The sequence below is a fragment of the Crocuta crocuta genome, unplaced genomic scaffold (assembly GCF_008692635.1).
Source record: "Crocuta crocuta isolate KB4526 unplaced genomic scaffold, BGI_CrCroc_1.0 scaffold129, whole genome shotgun sequence".
Lineage (NCBI taxonomy): Eukaryota > Metazoa > Chordata > Mammalia > Carnivora > Hyaenidae > Crocuta > Crocuta crocuta.
The window spans coordinates 5322604-5340926 of NW_027551571.1; the positions used below are offsets into that span (position 1 = coordinate 5322604).

Here is an 18323-nt window from a genome sequence, read left to right on the forward strand (position 1 = left end):
CTTTAAAAGTGATGTCAAGCGGGAGGCGAGATGAAGCTGCCGTCGAGATGTTTGCGTGACTCCTTCTTGGCACAGCTACGCTTGGGGCTCAGATCTGGGTGTCGCTTTGTTTTCTTATTTGGTCTGTGTCTTTCAGAAATGTCACTTCCTCTCAGGTTAGCCTTTCCCAAAAGGAAGGAGGGAGATGGGATGGGACAGGAGAGTGGAACGTGCCTCCCCGGTGGTCTGCCGTCCTCTCTTCCTCCAGGGCAGCATCTTCGTGTTCCCAGGATGAAGCTGGTCCCTCTCCACCGATGCTGGCTTGAATTGAGAGCTGGGGGCCCAACTGGTCCTGTGCCAGGAGGAGACTGGACCGGCCAATAAGGTTGGAGAAACCTCCGTGAATCCGCCGGGCCGGGGGTCAGCAGACGGCATGAAGGGCCAGACAGTGAACATTTTAGGCTTTGCAGGCCTAGAGGCAAAAGTGAGGGTCTTATATAGGTACTTACATAATATGAGAGAAAAAAATTTCCACAAATTTTTTATTAACAAGGTTCAAACAGTATATTTCTGGAGTATAGTTCTTTGGTAATGCCGGTCTGCTAATCAAAAGAGAAGAACTCTTTCTGGGGAGCTTTCTCCGTTGGGATTCTCAGCTAGTGTTCCCTTCCACCTCATTGTTCTGTCGACTGGAAACATTCATCTGTGTGGATCCTTAGCACGTGGCTGCACAAACCACCACCTGCCCCAGGCTCATCTCCTCACACAGACCGTGGACTTGGCCTCCACCCGCCAGTGTCAGGACGTACGTGCCCCTGTGCCAGGATGGACATCCCTGTGGCCTCTGGGAACAAACACTGCCTCAGCCTTCCAAAGGGAGAGGAGATGCCATCCGGTCACATCTGTGCGGAGCCCATGGGGAAGGAGGGAGAAGCCCCCCTCGATGATGCCCGGGTCTCAGGGACAGCCTTAGGGGAGGGCACGCGGAGGGGTCTGCAGAGGAAGAGCATAAAGGGGTGGTGTGTTTTGACATAGTCCGTTGTGTGTGGCTACGGCTCCTGAGAAAGGCACAGGACACGAACTGGATTCCTTACCAAATTGTAGCTCCCCCTCCATAGTCCTCTGCGGCTAGTGGCTGCCCAGTTGGACAGCACAGGTGTGAAGAGGGAAAAGAGTGAACAGTGTTGTGTCCCCTCCTGGGGGGCTCCCCTTGTGCCCCCTACACCCTCCCGGGAGCGCAGAGACCACAGGGAGCTGCTGCAGGAATGAACCAGAGCCCTGGCCCTTCTCTCAGTGGTCCAAGGGATCAAGGGAGATGCTTCTGGAGTGGTTGGAGACCATTGTTTATTTTCCTCTAAAATATCTGAAGACACATCTCTACAGTCTTGTTTACATGATAAATTTACTCTGTAAGGCTTGTTTTCTAAACGGAGGGTCAGCTGCAGTGCGGGCCCTCAGAATTAATGGGCTTTGGCCAGACATCAGCTGCCGTGCTGGACCCGCCTAGGTCCGTATTGGCTCTTCAGTTTTCGCTTGTGTTTATAGTGTTTACACACATGTTCTGGCCAAGGCCGCAGCTCTGTTTCCTTCTCTTTAGCTCGGGTGGACTTGGCGAGGGGAGGGTGTGGGCAAGCACCCGGCCTGTTAGGGATCTCAGCCCGATTGGTGGACACCTTTGGCTCTCCAGTTTCGCTATTTTTGTTGTTTTAGGTTTCCAGTGCTGTTTTCATTCAGAATTGACAGGAGACTATTTCCAGCACTTCGTCTTAATCATTCTGACTTTTCCTGACCAAGTTTAATCTTCATTATCTGTAAATATGCTCTGTAACGAAGGGTGTGTTTTTGAGTGGGGAGGTAATTGCTTTTCCCTCTTGCAGTTTTAATTTAAAATTACCTCTCCACCTCCCCCCCCCTTTCTTTCCAGGCTCCTCTTAACAGACTGTAGGAAAGCAACTGTTACCGTTTATCTACTCTTCCCCTGAGTTCAGGAAACAGCACATCCCCTTTAATAACAGAGGTAGAAGATTCCATACGGTGGCCTATTTTTATAAGACTTTTATGCAGGAAAAGATCAGGGAGGGGTGTGTCCCCCAGTACGGCGTGGGAGGAAACTTGTCAGCGTTCAGCAGAGTTATGAAGCATATTTCATCTGCGGTTGGCCCTCCGCACCGAGGTATACGTCCACTCTGGTTCACATTTTTCTCAGCACAACTGAGCAAAAGTCCTGTGGACAGAAGATTGCTCTCTCATCTGTGGGAATGCCAAAGGCTAGGCAGCTAAAATTGGTTGAGGAGGCCCAGCAGATCTCCCTGGCCACACGCTGACTTTTCCAGAATGCTGCCCTGTACCAGTCCCATATGGCTTCCCAATCATGGGTCCCCGCCAGGTCCTTCCCCGTTGGGTATCTGCTCCCTGAATCCGCTTCCTGCCTGCTCAGATCCATTGCTCCCACTGTGGCTTGGGTGACCTTCAAGTACAGCTCTCCATTCTCCCCTGCCGAGAACCTTCGATAGCTGCCCACTGTCTGCAGGCCCAGCCGGGTACCCTTGCCAGCCAGCCTCTGTGTCCCTGCCTGGCCTTTCTGGTCTTGCGATCACTGATCAAGTGATCAAGACCTATGTCAGCTTTGTGCAGGGCACCAGGGACACAGCGATGAGCAAGTTCCTGCTTTTACAGGAGACAAAAAAGCAAAAAAGCAAAAAAGAAGAATAAAATTAATCATATTAATACTTTATTTATGCTAACATGTCCAAAATATTACCATTTCACTGTGTGGTACCGGCCGTATTTCCAGGCTCAGTTGACAGGTGTGTCTCGTAGGTACATTAGGAAGCGCAGGTCTTGAGGTGAGCAGGACAAAGAGAACAGCACTTCGGGGCACCTGAGTGGCTCCGTCAGCTCAGGTCATGATCTCACAGCTCCTAGGATCGAGCCCCATGTCGGGCTCTGTGCAGACAGCGCAGAGCCTGGAGCCTGCTGATTCTGTGTCTCCCTTTCTGTCTGCCCCTCCCCTGCTTGTAGTCTGCCTCTCTGTCTCTCTCAAAAATAAATAAACATAAAAAACAAAGAAGAAAAAAAGAAAACGAGAAGCAGCTGCATGAGAGTCCTGGACTTCTGGCTTTGTGTTTCTCCAGGGCATTATCTCGCTAGACTGTGAACTCCATGCCGGCACCGGCATTGCCCTGTTTTGCACACCTGTTTTATGTCTAATACCTCAGTTAGTACTTAGCATGTAGTAGGTGCTCAGTAAATTTTATCAGATGAAATATTGAGTAAGCGCAGGGTACAGAAAAAGTCTGGGTGAGTACCTAACCCGTCTGAGAAGGCAGGAGGGGAGGACATGCCTCTAAATCAACTTGCAAAGCCGGAGTAAAACTAACGGTTCAAGAAGAGGCAGGGAAGAGGGCGCACAGTGTTAGAAATAAAGAGGAGGAAGAAGGTTGGGAGTCAAGGCCTCCTCCTGAGGACATGTGGAAATAGCACTGGCGTCCCTGGTGGGGAGTGGCCCCTCGAACCCGTGTTCTGTGCTTCTCTCCTGTGTGGGTGACGTTTTCTCCCTCCACACCCGCTGTGAGCCCGCAGCAAGGACTTCATGAGGACACCGGCTGACTTCCGTCCCGTGCAGGCCAGCCGGCCTGGCGCCTGGGAAGCTTCTGGAGGAGGAGCAGGCTTAATGATTCAAGCACAGGTCAGAGATTGTTCTCACAGCTCCAGACCGTGTTCTCTCCGAGTGTTGGAGTAGACGTTGATTAGATCAAATGTGTTTTTTGGTAATGGCCCTTCGCGTGGGGGCTGGGACCTTCCAGAGCAGTGACGAGTGCCCTGAACGTGTGTCTCTGTGAGAGTGGAACTCTCTGGCATGTGGTTGATAAACGTCAGGGACCGCTGTTTCTGACACCATCCTGAACAGATCCCGTCTTCTTGCTGTCACTGGCAGGAGAAGCCTCTGGATCATTACGCACGCCGCAGGGTACTGTCTTCCGGGTGGCAGACTGGGGAGTTAAAGGTGAGGAGTCTTCCGGAGAGAGTTCGGTGGTTAAATGCTTTCTCCATATGCCTTTTCGAATCTGAAGGGAAGGTCTGGAGCAGATGAGAGATGACCTAGGAGAATAAAAGCTAGTTTTCCAGAAGAAAGGCGCCTGGGTGCCTCAGTCGGTTAAGTGTCCGACTTCAGTTCAGGTCATGGTCTCACAGTCCGTGGGTTCAAGCCCCGTTTTAGGCTCTCTGCTGACAGCTCAGAGCCTGAAGCCCGTTTCAGATTCTGTGTCTCCCTCTCTCTCTGACTCTCCCCTGCTCATGCTGTCCTCTCTCCTCTCTCTTTCTCTCAGAAATAAATAAAAAATTAAAAAAAAAAAACGATCATTTTTTAAAAAAAGAAATTTTGACTTCCTTGTGTCCATTCATACCTACCCTTTCTTCCAGTATATCAGAAAATAATGCTTTTTAAAATACAGCTTCTCGGGGTGCATGGATGGCTCAGTAGGTTAAGCCTCTGACTTTGGCTCAGGTCATGATCTCATGGTTTCTGGGTTGGGGCCCCGCATCGGGCTCAGAGCCTGGAGCCCACTTCAGATTCTGTGTCCCTCTTTCTCTCTGCCCTTCCCCTCCTCACACTCTTCCCCCTCCTCAAAGATACATAAAAGATTTAAAAAACAAAATACAACTTCTCTTTATTGTAGCCACTCTGTCAATGGCCTGCTGCCTTGGGATCATTTTTCTGTTTAATGTCAGCACCAGTCACATCTGTTCTTAGCCTCCACTAAACTAGTCATCGTTGCTTTCGAATAGGACTTAGGATGCTGACATGGAAGGTGATTCGGGAAGGCTGGCAGGGAAGGGCTGTTGCAGGTTCTTGTGATGAAATCTCACGATGAGTAATAATAATGTTATTGAGCGTATGCCAGATTTGGGGCTCGGCACTTCCTCTGCAGTTCTTTCTTCCTTTACAGTAGCCTCTGTGGTGGGTGTCACTGTCCCAGGTTGCAGATTCTTCTGCCTGTCACCTCTTCTGTGATGTTCAGTTGGGTTAAAGGGAAATTTTACACCTGTACCTTTTGAGAAAGTAGTCCTGTAATTCAAACTCCTGATTTGATTAGTCACTGAGCAGCGTGCTAGGCTTGTAAGTGCCATATGCTCCCCTGTATAGTGGTTGGTCTGTTAACGTGTAATAGGAAATGGAATGTCGTAGAGGAATATTAGATACTTAGGTGTGTCTAATAAATCATTTGGCCTGGCAAAGTAGGTATTGTTATTCCCTGGTTCTGGAAGAGGAATCTAGGCTGGAAGAGATTTAGGCAGAACATGCCTTCCAACCCAAACACTTTCATATCTGGGTCTTTACAAATCCAGAGTGGGTTTGCCTCCCACCAGACCATGCGGCCNCCACCCCCACTCCCTGTCCTTGGCCTGTGTCCGGAAGGAGCCCCTGGCAGGCTCCCGAGCCTTGCTTGTTCACAGGAGAATTGAGGCTTGGTGGGGGTGGAGTTGGTCTGGGTTAATTCTTAGCTCCTTTAGGGATGACTCGGTCTCCAGGCCACACTGAAGATTTGGGACACAGAGACAGCTCCACAGGAGCCCCCAGAATGGCTCTCACAAGGCGGGTCTCTGAGAGTCATGATTTAAGCTCAAACGCGTTTTAATTAATGCACTTCTCTATGTTTTAGGCTTTGGACGTGGACCGGATGGTTCTTTACAAAATGAAGAAATCCGTGAAAGCAATAAATATCTCTGGGCTGGGTGAGTACACATTCTTTCCTAGCGGTTTGGTCTCCTTGTGCAGATCTCACGTTCGCGGTCCTCGCGATGCGTGCTGCTGATCACCATTGCTGACTGGTCAGCCCAACCTTTCCTTCTAGGCATGTGCGTTATAAAGTTGAGTTGGGACATTTCACTTTTAGGAGAGTGTTTTGTTTTGTTAATTGTCTACTCCGGCCTGGTGGTTCAAACACCTTTCACCCCCGCACGATCGCCTCCGTGGCTTCCTGCCCCCTGAAGAGCAGCTGGCTTCCCCACCAGCGCCCTGCGTGAGCCAGCTCTGTCCGTCTGGCCGGCAGGGACGCCAGCTTCATTCCTGCTCTCTTGTGTGGTCTGTGCGCTAATCATGCCGGCCTGCCTCTCCGTGTCTCCCTCCAGTTCTCGGCCTTCTTGTTTCAGATGACGATTAATGTAAAAGCACAATCAGCTACTCAAAGTAATATCTGGTCTAGACTAAGGAACTGTTTTCTGACCCATGAGTTCATGATCTGAGCTGAGATGAAGAGTCAGAAGCTTAACCGACTGAGCCACCCAGGCGCCCCGAAAATAATTTTTTTTAAGTCATGAAGTGACAATGTAGTTTCCTCAGAACAAGCAAGTGGGGCAGCCTTGGAGGGCTGGAAGTTGTGGGGGCTCCCTGAGAGGCTGGGCGAGGTGATGGATGGCGGACAGCACTGCCCAGTGGGGCAGAAACACTGTCCTTGTGCTCGGCTGGTGGCCCTGGAGGAGGGCGGGGCCCAGGGTCTCCACCTAGAAGAGCAGTCAGCCCGCAGATGGCTGTCCCTCGTCCCGTTCACCCATGTGGGGGTTCCCTTTAGTGACAGTAGCGAACAGAGTAGGACAGGGAACGCCAGAGGGTAAGAGGAAGGAGGGGCGCAGAAGGGTCTAGAAGTGCCTCTCGCACCCAAGCCTGCCTGCACCCGTGTTCGGCCGTTGTGAGCACCTGCTCCAGTAACTGCTTTCGCCTCCCCCAGGGAGGGCCGTGCAAGCCAAGATGGAGAAGAGGCCAGTAGGAAACCTCAGTCACAAAGACGGTATTACAGCCAAGAATTGCCAAGTATGTTTAGGGACTGATTTAACAGAAGCCATGCAGGAACTGTGTTGGGAAGTGCACAACATTGCTGACAGATCTAAAGACCCACATAAGCGGGAGAAGTCTGTGATGTCCCTGGGGCGCAAGACTCGATGCAGTTACTATGTCGGTTCTCCCCAAATTGATCTCAAGGTGCAGCACAATCCTAACCAAGAGTCCTGCAGGGGAAAGTGACCCAGCTGATTCTAACATTTATGTGGAAACGCACAGGACCTAGAATATGCCAAGCAATCTTGGTATAAAAACAAGTGGGAGAATTTAAACCATCTGACTTCAAGTCTTGTGAGATGGTAGTGACCTAGACAGTGTTACCGGGAGGGGGGAGGGGGAGAGGAGGCCAACAAAGAGATGAGTGGAACAGAAGATAGAGTCTAGGGGCACGTGGCTGGCTCGGTTAGTAGGGCGTGTGACTCTTGATCCCAAGGTTGTGGGTTCGAGCCCCACGTTGGGTGTAGAGATTACTTAAAAATAAAAGCTTTAAAAAAAAAAAGAAGTCTGGAAATAGACCCTCACTGAGATGTTTCTGCTTGTCAGCACGTTGCCAAGGAAGTCCCATGGGGAAACGAAGGTGTTTCTAGCATGTGGTACTGGAGCATCTGGATCTTTCCATCAGAACAAACGAAGTACAGCCCTCTCTCCTGCCCTACACAAACAGTAATTCAAAGTGGATCATAGATTCACATGTAAAAACTAAAACATGTTTTAGGAGGACATGTTTATAACATGGGGCGGGCAGGGCTCCTCAGGTAGGATGCAAAAGGCAATAAGTGTCAAAGAAAAAAATTGATAAATGAAACTTCATCAAAATGAGAGTCTCCTACATGCTCAAAAATGCTATTAATAGCCTAACATTTGACGAGCCTCCAGTCAAGAAACTGAAGAGCTCACACTTGAGAAAACTAAATGGGAACAGGACTTGAAAATGAGAGCATATGATTAACATCCTTAGAAAGGCAAGGGAGGTAATTAAGTTACTGAAACAGAAAAAGGTACTAGTGAAAAAGAGCCAGTAAAAGGCTTGGAAGTAGAAACATATGTAATTGTTGAAATAAAAACTAAAATTTGCTAACTATTTAGCAGGCTGCACACATAGGATCAGTGAGGTCCATGTTGCCAGAACATGAATTTAAGGGATGGGCTCTGTAAAGTAAAAATCAGGAGCCACAGAAAATAGATTCGAAGGGGTCAATATTAGCATTCACTCAAGAGGACTTCCAAAAGAGGGAAAAGAAAAGGAAAAAGAGGGGGACTCCTGGACAACTCCATCGGTTGGCCGTCTGACTTTGGCTCAGGTCATGATCTCATGGTTTGTGGGTTCCAGTCCCGCTTGCGCTCTGCACTGACAGCTCAAAATCTGCTTCAGATCCTCTGTCCTCCTCTCTCTCTACCCCTCCCTTACTTGTGTGCGTGCATTCTCTCTCTCTCTCCCCTCATCTCAAAAATAATAAAAAAGAAAAAAATGAAAAGGGAAATTTTTGAAAAAGTAATAGCTGAAAAATTCTCAGGACTAAAGAAAGAGTTAAAACCTCAGATTGAGAGAATCCACTGAAATTCTAAGGGAAACAGATTGTACAGACACGTATATGTACAAACACATGGTGTGTACGGTATGCGTGTGTGTACATATGTCTGTGTGCATGTATACATATAAAAAGATTTGGAAACATGCTAAAAATGATTGTTTTAGCATTGTGACTTTATAGCTATTTTTCCTCCCTTCCCTTCCCATATTTCATATATTGTAACGTATTGATGTTAAAATGATTGGACAGGTATTCAGTTGTTGATGGCTAAATTCCAAGTGGATGTGAAAGAAGTTCAAGAAAGCAAAGAAGAGGTGGGAGGGACTTAAGTTGTTCGTGACGGAGCTTGTCCTGACCGAGTGTGAGAGCCTGTGGACCTGACCTGGCGCTAACTGCCGTGCCCCAGAGCAGCTCACTTACCACTGTGGAGCCCCGGTTTCCTTGGCTCTGAGATAATCCCGTGGGGTGAGGGTGCAGATCAGTAGTTCCCAGCCAGGGTGGCTTTGCAAGCCCCAATTTGGTACGAACATCCAAGAGGCGCATGTGCGTGCGTGTGCTTGTGCTGTTGGCACCTCATGGGTAGGGCCCAGGGATGCTGCTCTAGGTCCTACGATGCCCAGGACAGCTCCCAGCAAGGAGTTAGCTGGCCCAGAGCATCATCAGTGCCCCAGCCTCATCTAGATGATCTTCGGGGTCCTCCCCAGTATATAGAAAACAAACCAAAAACAGAAGCTGCCATGTTTAGCTTGCCAGCGCGTAAACATTGATTACCTGACAAATGCTGATTTTATGAAAGAAGGAAGTAGACTTAGAATTAATTATCATTGACTAACACATAACTGGAAGTCAACATATGTAGGAAATTATTTTTTATTTAAAAGGAAATATCAAAGAGTCTAAAACTCTTCCCTTAACTCCGCACCGAGCTTTGCTGAAGCAAATGTCTAGATATCCAAACTGTGATCACCTGCCGTTTGCTCTTTTCCTGGAAAAAGTCGGGGAACAGGGTGGAATAATGATTATTTATATGTTTTTGACCACTTATGACAAACCTTGTGCTTTCTGTACATTACTCTGGTCTTTATAAACGAGCAGTCTGAGATCAGAGGGCTTAGTGTGTTCCCGGGATGTTCCAAGAACCCAGGACTGTGTCGGGTGGCCCGCTCTGCCTGGAGGCTGCCATACGTCCTCAGTGTGTCTGGCGCACCGACCAACGGTCTTCAGGATTTCAGGTCACTCAAAGGTGGTTGCTTAGTTCTGTTGACAAACAGCAAATTTCAAAAAGTATCTCAAGAGATTTCTTTGGGTTTTTTTTTACTGCATTCACTTGGGCTTTTGAGTTTATAATTTAAGGCTAGTTCAGAAAGGGTATTTTGTATTCTGATCAGGTTCAAAAGTGATTTTATTTTATTTTTTTTTTTTTTAAATGTTTTTTTATTTATTTCTAGGAGAGAGAGAGAGAGACCCCGTGAGCAGGGGAGGGTCAGAGAGAGAGGGAGTCACAGACTGAAACAGGCTCCAAGCTCTGAGCTGGCAGTCAGCACAGAGCCCGACGCAGGGCCCGAACCCACGAACCGCGAGATCATGACCTAAGCAAAAGTCGGACGCTCAACCGACTAAGCCACCCAGGCGCCCCTCAAAAGTGATTTTAAAGTCGTATGTCGAGAAGGCTGTTCTGATCAGAAATAAAAATGAAGCACTATGTTTCTTGTGCAGATGTCGGCCACGTGACTGCCACTAGTCCTGAGAAGGACACGTGTGTCCCCGTAGGCTGGCCCAGTGTTCTGCCATGTAGCTTTAAACAAGTAAGCACAGAGGGAGGAGGTGTAAACACGTTGGTGTCAGGAAGTGAGCCTGTATGAATTTAGTAACACTCGCGTCTCATCTGCCTTTCTGACCTCTGTTGTTGAGCGTGGGCCACAAATCCCCTTCCTTTACCTGTGCCAGAGTCATTTTCCAAAATAGAGCCTAGTGAAGCCACTTCTCTGCTCACAACTCTGCAGAGTTTTCGTGTTATCCACTTTGATGTTCATGAAGGGGAGTTCCAGAGCCTGGGAGGGATGTGGAGGGCCTCCGTGGGCTCTAGAATCTTAGGGACATTGGGGTAAAAGCACAGGTAAGCAGGTGTCTACTCCTGCAGGGCTAGCTGAAGATTTTAATATGCGAGTGGGGATTGTGAGAGGAGATCTGTCCTAACCTTTCCCAGAGTCGTTTGCTTATGAAATTTCCACTGACTCCTTTCATAGATCCAACATAAGCCTCCCCTTAGTTAAGCACAGGATACCAGATGCGGACCCCGGCCCCATGCCGCCTGTCCGGGGTCCCTTCTCTGTGCCCGACTTTGGAGTAACTCGAGTTTCCCCCAACATGCCACTATTTGTGCCTTTTTCCCTTTGCTCTGGCTCCTCTGTCTGCTTGAAATGGCATTTTGCCACTTCATTAGAGGAAACCGAGGCACGAGCAAGTTGAGAAGTTGGTTCTGGAATATTAACATCATACTTTGGGCACCCAGCCTGTGTCCTTCCTGAGGTGCCACACAGCAGGCTGACCATTAGCCTGACCTTGGGGGACCTCCTATTTCTGTGATCTTTTTTACCCGTCTAATAGATCATACTGGGCTTGAGTTATTATAAGCCCATGAGTCTCAGTTATTTTGAAGTCAGAATACTGATCCTGACGCCTTTATTTCAGGGCAGTGTTGTCTGCGTCAGAGAAGTCACCTGAGGAAGCTCCATGCCTTTTCCTGTGATGTTGCCCACACTGTTCACAGCATTTTGGAAACTCTTCCCTAGAGCTGCTTTTAGTAGCACATTCTTTTGAATATTTTTGGTAGAGGGGTGAGAGTGAGGATAGATGACATTTTTTTTAGCAGTAAACATCAGAGGTCAGTGGGGCACATTCTGGTAGGGATTGGCTGTGGGCAGGATTAGCCGTGGGTGGTCACAGCCGCTTAGGAGCGTTGTGAGCCACCCTCCTTCTGTCTGAGGGCCGGCGGCTCCAGGTGCCAGATCGTACTGTCTTGAGCCAACTGCTTGCCTAGGAAGACCACCCATTTCATGTGTGATTAAAAGGACAACAAAAAGAATTCACCCTGTATGCCTGCTCCTGCCCCATCCCTTTCCCGTCTTGTGTTCCTTCATTTCTCTGAGACTTGGCACTTTTCCTGCCTTCTTTCCTGATTGGCCATCGATTGGCCCCATCTGACCTCTGACTGATCTCCAGCTGTCCCTAGTGTCTCTGTCCCAGGCTGGCTGACCTCTCCTTGTGTCATGAGCAGGTCATGATTGTATCTGTCTTTGCGCACTGTCTGCCATCTGGCCCCACCCCTGGTCCCTTCTGTCCCCGGCACCTGTCGAAGACCTGCTCACCATTCCCTGCCCGTCTCCATCAAGCTGACACTGGACATCTTTACTCTCTTGTATTAGTTTTCTGTGGCTGCCATGACAACTTACCATAAACCGAGTGCCTTAAATGACAAATTTATCTCTTCCCTTTTGTGGCCATCGCCGAAGTCCCAGCGGCCAATATGAAGTTCAGTTCCCTCTGTGACTTCTGACCGGAGCAAGAAGTGTAAAAGGCACTTCAGTGCACCTTCCCACATTCACAGGAAGATGTGTCTTCCCCTCTTTCCAGAGAGCTGAGACACCAGTACGGTGTCCGAGCCATGCTCGTCCACAGGGCTGCTGAGGGACGGGCTGTGTGAGGACACTGCAGAGGTCAGCAAATGGGCAGGGTAGTCCAGGTCTACAGGTCTACTCGGTGGATGCACCGAGCAGGGACATAGCGGCCGGAGAAGGCGAGTGTCCCAGGTGTGCACATGGCGAGGTGGTTGTCACTAGACTAAAACTGGACAAAGACGCCAGAAAGATCCTGGCACGTAAAGCCAGATCTCACCAAGTAGGAGAGGAAAGGAGCATATGAAAGGAGGGAACAACTGAGAAGATGTAGGAGTAGAGTGATCTGATACACAGCTTTCAGTAAAAACTGTTAAAATGAGCAAGAAACCGACAAACGTATCTCGTGGCTCTGGAGGTCACGGGTCCCAGACGGGTCTCGTGGGGCTGAAGAGGGGGTATTGGCAGAGCTCCTCCCTGGAGGCCTGGGGGATAGGCACCTCCTTGCCTTTCCAGCTTTTAGAGACTGCCTGCATTCCTTGGTTTGTGGCCTTCCGTCCTCAAAGCCAGGGCTGGCCGGCAGAGCCTTTCTCACACCCTGTCACTGTGACTCCACCTTATTCTGCACCGGCTGCCTGAACAGGGTGCCCAGCTGGGGCGGCTTAAACCAGACTCTGCATCCCGTACTTCTAGGCAGCACGGAGTCCACGTGGCTGCGTGGTGGTGAAGGCTGTATCCCTGCTACAGACGCAGACAGCTGCCTCCTCACCGTGTCCTTACGTGGTAGAGCGAGAGGATGCCCATCGTGAGAGCCCTGCCCGGTGATCTCATCCAAACCCCGTTATCTCCCAAAGCCCCCCCTCCACATACCACCACGCTGGGGGGTGGGGCTTCAGCATACAAGTGCAGGTGCAGGAAGAACACAGCACAGCTTTGTCTGCGGCCTGTGCTCGGTCCTCTGCCTCCCGCCTGCACAGGGAAGGGCCCTGTGGTCGCACTGGGCGACACTGGTGACCCAGGATAATCCCATCTCAGAGTCAGCTGATTCGCAACTTAAATTTCATTTGCAACCTCAATTCCCATTTGTCAGGCAGCAGGACATCTAGGAATTAGGTCTAGGAATTAGGAATTGGTCCAGGAATTAGGATGTGTGCATCTTTGGGGCGGGAGCAGACATTCTTCTGCCTTCCACACCTCACCTCTGAATTCTGAGTTTTGCAGCTGAATCTGTTTTGACTTGTTTAGCCAGAAATAAAGGAGTGCCTAATATACAGGCGTTATTTCCCCTTTAGATATTGCTCTATCATTCTCTAACAGTTATATGTTGATCTCTGCTCCTTAATTAGAAGGCAAGCCCTTGAGGTCACTGACCAAGTCTGGGAGGCAGCGTTGTTTAGAGTAAAAGCACATGGGTGTTACAGTCTAAGAAGCCTAGAACAGAAATCCACGTGCCACTCGAAAAGCCTGTGGCAGGAAAATTACTTAATCTTTCCGAGCCTCAGTTTCTTCGTACGTGAGATGGGACTCTTAGTATTTTAAACCATTTTTAGTAAAGATTAACTGAGCTGACACGACAGAAGTGACAGATCCGGTTCAGGGCACATGGTAAGCATGGCAGCTGTGGACATACTTCCTGTGTGCTCCTTGCCGTGGCTGCACGAGGCCCACACCACGGGCCCCCTAAACAGTCATTTGTGTGTTCTCGGAGAACTGCTCCGAGTTCTGAGACCAGCATCATAGTTTTGGATGGAAGCAGTGTGGGTGGTGGCAGCAGTGTGTATTCTGCTGGGTGAGGGTTGGTACAGATTTATGTAGAAGGGTGATTGGAGATGCCTTAGAGGCGCCAGCCATGTTTTTTTTATAGCCAGGGAGCTAAGGGTGGGTCTGACTGTCTCACCAGGGACCTACACTGTGCCCTCAGTATTGCCTTGCAGCCTGCAAAGCCTTTAATACTGACTCTCTGGCTTTTTAGGAGAAAGTTTGCCCACCTGAGTATTATAGTAGTGGTTCTGAAACTTCAGAGTGCCCCAGAATCCCCTGGAAGTCTTATTAAAGCCTGGGTTGCTGGGTGACCCCGCCTTCAGAGTTTCTGGTTCAGTAGGTGCAGGATGGAGCTGGGAATTTGCCAATCTGCTGAGTTCCCAGGTGATGCCAAAGCTCCTGGTCTTTGAGAATACTCCCACACATGTGCGTGCACACACACACACACACACACGCTCCCACACACACGACTTGAAACCTTGGACTGAGCCAAAAGGGTATCAGGTATGTCCCTATAGATCCAACACAGTAGTTTTCTTACACAGTAGCAAGTGTAGTACATTCGCTCCCATCTTTCAAAACAGATGACTATCCAGCTGGATGTATTTTCTGGTACATCTTGTACACAAGTTTGTAGAAATAGTTATTATAGTGGATTGGTGAGAAACGGTTTCTACAGTAATTTTCCCCTTCATGATAGATGGCTACTAACTCTTAAAAACATCCAGTTTACGTTTGTTCTAAAGTTTTTATTAGTCTAAAACTTCCCAAGCTCTGTTTCTGCCCAAAGGTATTTTCAACTCCTCCAGTGGGAAGTTGAAGCGAGTAGGGTTTTTTTTTTTTAAGCTGTTTGACATATCTGTGGGTGGAAAAATTCATCTTTATCAAGAAGGGAGCAACGAAAGACTTTCACTTTCCCTTCTCTAGAATTACTCTGTCTTAATCTAAAATTACTCCATCTTAAAGTCTTGATGGGGCTTCTTCCTGAGAGAGAGAAATCTCTTCTTCACCCTTGATCTGAATGTCCTCAAGAAATTTGTCACATCCTTGAAATGAGAAGTACAAAGAAAGAAATGCTCATCTTCCCATAAACTGTTACCATTTATTTTCCCAGTACAAAAGGAAGTAGAATTCAGTAAGTGTGTGTGTGTGTGTGTGTTGTGTATTTCTCCCTGTTATTTGTGATGCTAATTAGAATATGGATATGAAATTAATACAGAACTTAAAATTAATACAGAGAATTGTTTCTATTATAGATCTCCTATAATTAGGGGAGAGGAGTTTAAAAGAAATCTGTGAAATAGTTTGGGAAGTGACGTTTCATTGTGTGTTCCGAAGATCCTCTATCTGGCGTGATTTTCTACCTGTTTCATGAGAGAATAACTAAATCATGGGAATCCCCAGCAACTGGCACGAATCTGGTGGAACTGGTATTCCCCTTTGTTGTGGCCTTGAACATTGGCGCATGGAGTTTTTTTCAAAGCAGTTTGGCAGTTCATATCAAGAAAAATACAACTCTTGATGCAGGAAGATGCACAAAGATGTTCATTGCTTTATTGTCGTGCCTGATCACGGAGGAAACCCGAAAGCCTCCTATCACTAAATTAGGACCTACTGTCCGAGGGAATTATGCGTCCTGAGCAACGCAGAGAAAAATACTGATGATGGAATATCCAGCCTGTAAAAACTCAAGATACAAAATGTATGATACCGTATCTGTGATCAAAAGGAATAGGAGATTATAACACACGATAAAGAAAACACTTCTGTACTGACGTTCATAAACTGGAGAGTGGTGACATAATAACAGGAATAAAATCCTGACACTCGTGAAGGATTTGTTGTAGGGCGAGCACTGTGCTAAATAAGTACTTTACTTAGATATACCCCTCACGACAACTTTGTGAAGTAGGTGCTGTCCGTAACTCCGTTCACAGACGAGGTCACTGAGGCACAGTAGTCGTTTGCCCTGGGTGGTGGAGCTAGCATTTAGAGGAGCTGAGGTTCAAACCCCGAACTGCTTCCCCGTCTCTGCCGCTGACCGTGGTACCACTGCCTGGGGCACGGAGTGTGCCTGGTGTGAATGAGGGTCCCCAGGGGAGAAAACCAGGCAGCAGCGCCGTGGGAATGTTCTAGAGACCATCTGGCTGAGCCCTCGTGATGCTTTTGAAAAACTCCAGGTGGTTTTGGTCGATCACAACCGGTATGACCCAGTACATCAGAAGCTCAGAGGTGAGTCAGGTGACCTGAGGGGAAGTACGTTTAAAAAAAGCAAAAACAAAAAAGGTAGTTATTACCCCCATTACTGAATTGTAAGAGCAGCGTTTAAAGAGGAACCTCAGAGTTTTCAAGCTGAAAACCTCATTGTAGGAGGACATTGGAAGGAGCTGGCACTTCTTCGCTTGGGTGGGTGGGGAGGACGCGTAGCTGAAGGTGTGCTTTAGGATGAGGACGTGAGAATATTATTTGTCCCTCTCTAGAGGGCGCTTTCATGAGATCAGGCCTGACTCAGGTATGATGGAGAGGTGGCTGGCTGAGCGGTTGCTGGAAGGGCTTCAGCAGAGGCGTGGTGACTCTTTTCTAAGGAAGTTGTATGGGAAGGTGGCGACATTGCCTCTGAGACCTCGAGATGTCTCTGAGACGTCTGTGGTCCCTTCTCTGCAGGTTAGGAGTAACGGTTGGAATTGAGGTGGGCACCTTGTGGAATCCAGTTAGCGGTGGTCACCTCTTTGTCATGGAAGGATAGCTAATCGGAAGGAACGCTAGGGTCTGTGACTTAACGTCCCAAGTATTAACGTGAGTCCTACCGAGGGTCATTGTACCTGTTTGGTAGGGAATTTAAGCTCCTCTAGGCTAGGGCTTTCCCCTGCTGTTCATAAGGGTCTGCGGACAGGCTTAAGAGGTCTGCATCCCAAGAGTTGGGTGAAAAATTATGTAAAGATAACTTTTCCTGGTATCAAAACATTTCTCTGATTTTTATTGGTGTCTGTGATCAACAGAAGATTAAAGAACCACTGATCTGGCAAAACCGTCATGTTTTATAGATGTAGATATCATCAGAGCCGATGTTCGGCCTTACCTACTATAAAACATTGACCACAATATTCAGGGAGTATCTAAACCTGTGTCCTCGTCTGTAAAATCTGCCAGAGTTGTTGAGGTGAAAGACTGTGTGTGTGTGTGTGTGTGTGTGTGTAAATGTATGTATGTAAGTGTATCTAAAATTTTTTCTACACGGATGGCAGCTATTACGTGAGGCTTGGAGACCATTGGTTTTTCAAGGCTGCTTGTCCCTGGGCATGAAGACCCCAGGGGACCTCGCCACACCCCAGGAGTGGTCTTTACTTCTGGTCGGCTGGCTGTGCTGTCAAAGTGGGGGAGGGGGGAATCTGGTGAGCCTCTGTAAGTAATGTGGATTGTATCCTTCAGGGAGGAGGAGGCAAGAAGAACGGGGAGAAGGGCCGGAAAGCAGTTTGTAGTGGCCACAGGCACGCGGTGTAACGTGGCCAGTCTGGCTGCTCTGCCAACAGGGTCATCTGTACAATTGGAGGGAACGTTTCCAACAGCCAAGAGTCCACAGTCAGCAAACGTTGATTTACCTGCCTGCTTTCTGTGCCGGGCGCCTGGGGATCCCAGGCTGAAGGGGCGCCTCAGCCAGGGCTCCTGCCTCCTCCTCCGGTTTGGTGGGAAGCGCTCTTTGGATGGGAGAGGCTGGCATGAGTCAGGCAGCTGGTGTCTCAGCTTTAATCTCTTGGACCGGATTCTGAAGGACAAAACTCCTTTAAGCTTCATCCCCTCTAAGAAGCCGTTTCCATCCCCACCCCCAGAAAATGGGCTGTCTTCCTCATCTCAGGCTGTGTTTCTACCTCCTGTAACGAATACCGCGACGGATCGTTCTAGCACATTCATCGTCATGCTAAATTGTGCGCTGGCAGGTACAGGGCTTTATTCATCTTTGTCCCTTCCTTTGTCCCTGTTCTTAAATGCAAGTCTCAGCATGTCGCTTTACAGCCTTTTGGGGCCCTCCCTCTGTGACTTGGGATGCAGTCCTTCACCTGACCCCTGGCGGACGCTCCCTGTGTTCCGGCCATCTCCTGGCCCCCGAGTGTCCCTAGTGTCATTCCCTTTCTAGCTGCACTCTCCACACTGAACTGACTGGCGTGTGAGTCTTTCTCTCTTACAGAGGTTTGCTTCCCTTTTTTTTCTTAATTTACATTTACTTATTTTTGAGAGACGGAGACAGAGCACAAGTGGGGAGGGTCAGAGAGAGAGGGAGACACAGAATCTGAAGCAGGCTCGAGGCTCTGAGTGCAGGCACAGAGCCTGACGTGGGGCTCGAACTCAAACTGTGAGATCATGACCTGAGCTGAAGTCGAATGCTTAACTGACTGAGCCACCCAGGCGCCCCCAGAGGTTTGCTTCTTGAGGCAGGGGCTGTGCTTCATGAATCCTTAGTGGTCATTAGTGCTCACTGCAAAACAGGCTTTCGGTGTGATTGGGTTGTTACCCTTTCATAACCAGAAAGTTCTTGACTGATAGTGCATATTTGGGAGATTACAGAATGAGTACATACAAGTGCATGTTGACAGGTTTTCTGTA

The 18323-nt window shown here is 48.7% G+C and overlaps 1 protein-coding gene across 2 annotated transcripts in view; it reads left to right on the plus strand.

Moving 5' to 3' along the window:
* Positions 1-18323, plus strand: part of ASAP2 (ArfGAP with SH3 domain, ankyrin repeat and PH domain 2) — a 169243-nt gene that overhangs the window by 55377 nt on the left and 95543 nt on the right. For both annotated transcript variants that reach the window (XM_077751058.1, XM_077751059.1), the window contains exon 2: positions 5643-5715. In XM_077751058.1, coding sequence (XP_077607184.1) covers positions 5661-5715 — 55 coding nt within the window. In that variant the 5' untranslated portion in view covers positions 5643-5660. The remainder of the gene's footprint in view (positions 1-5642; positions 5716-18323) is intronic.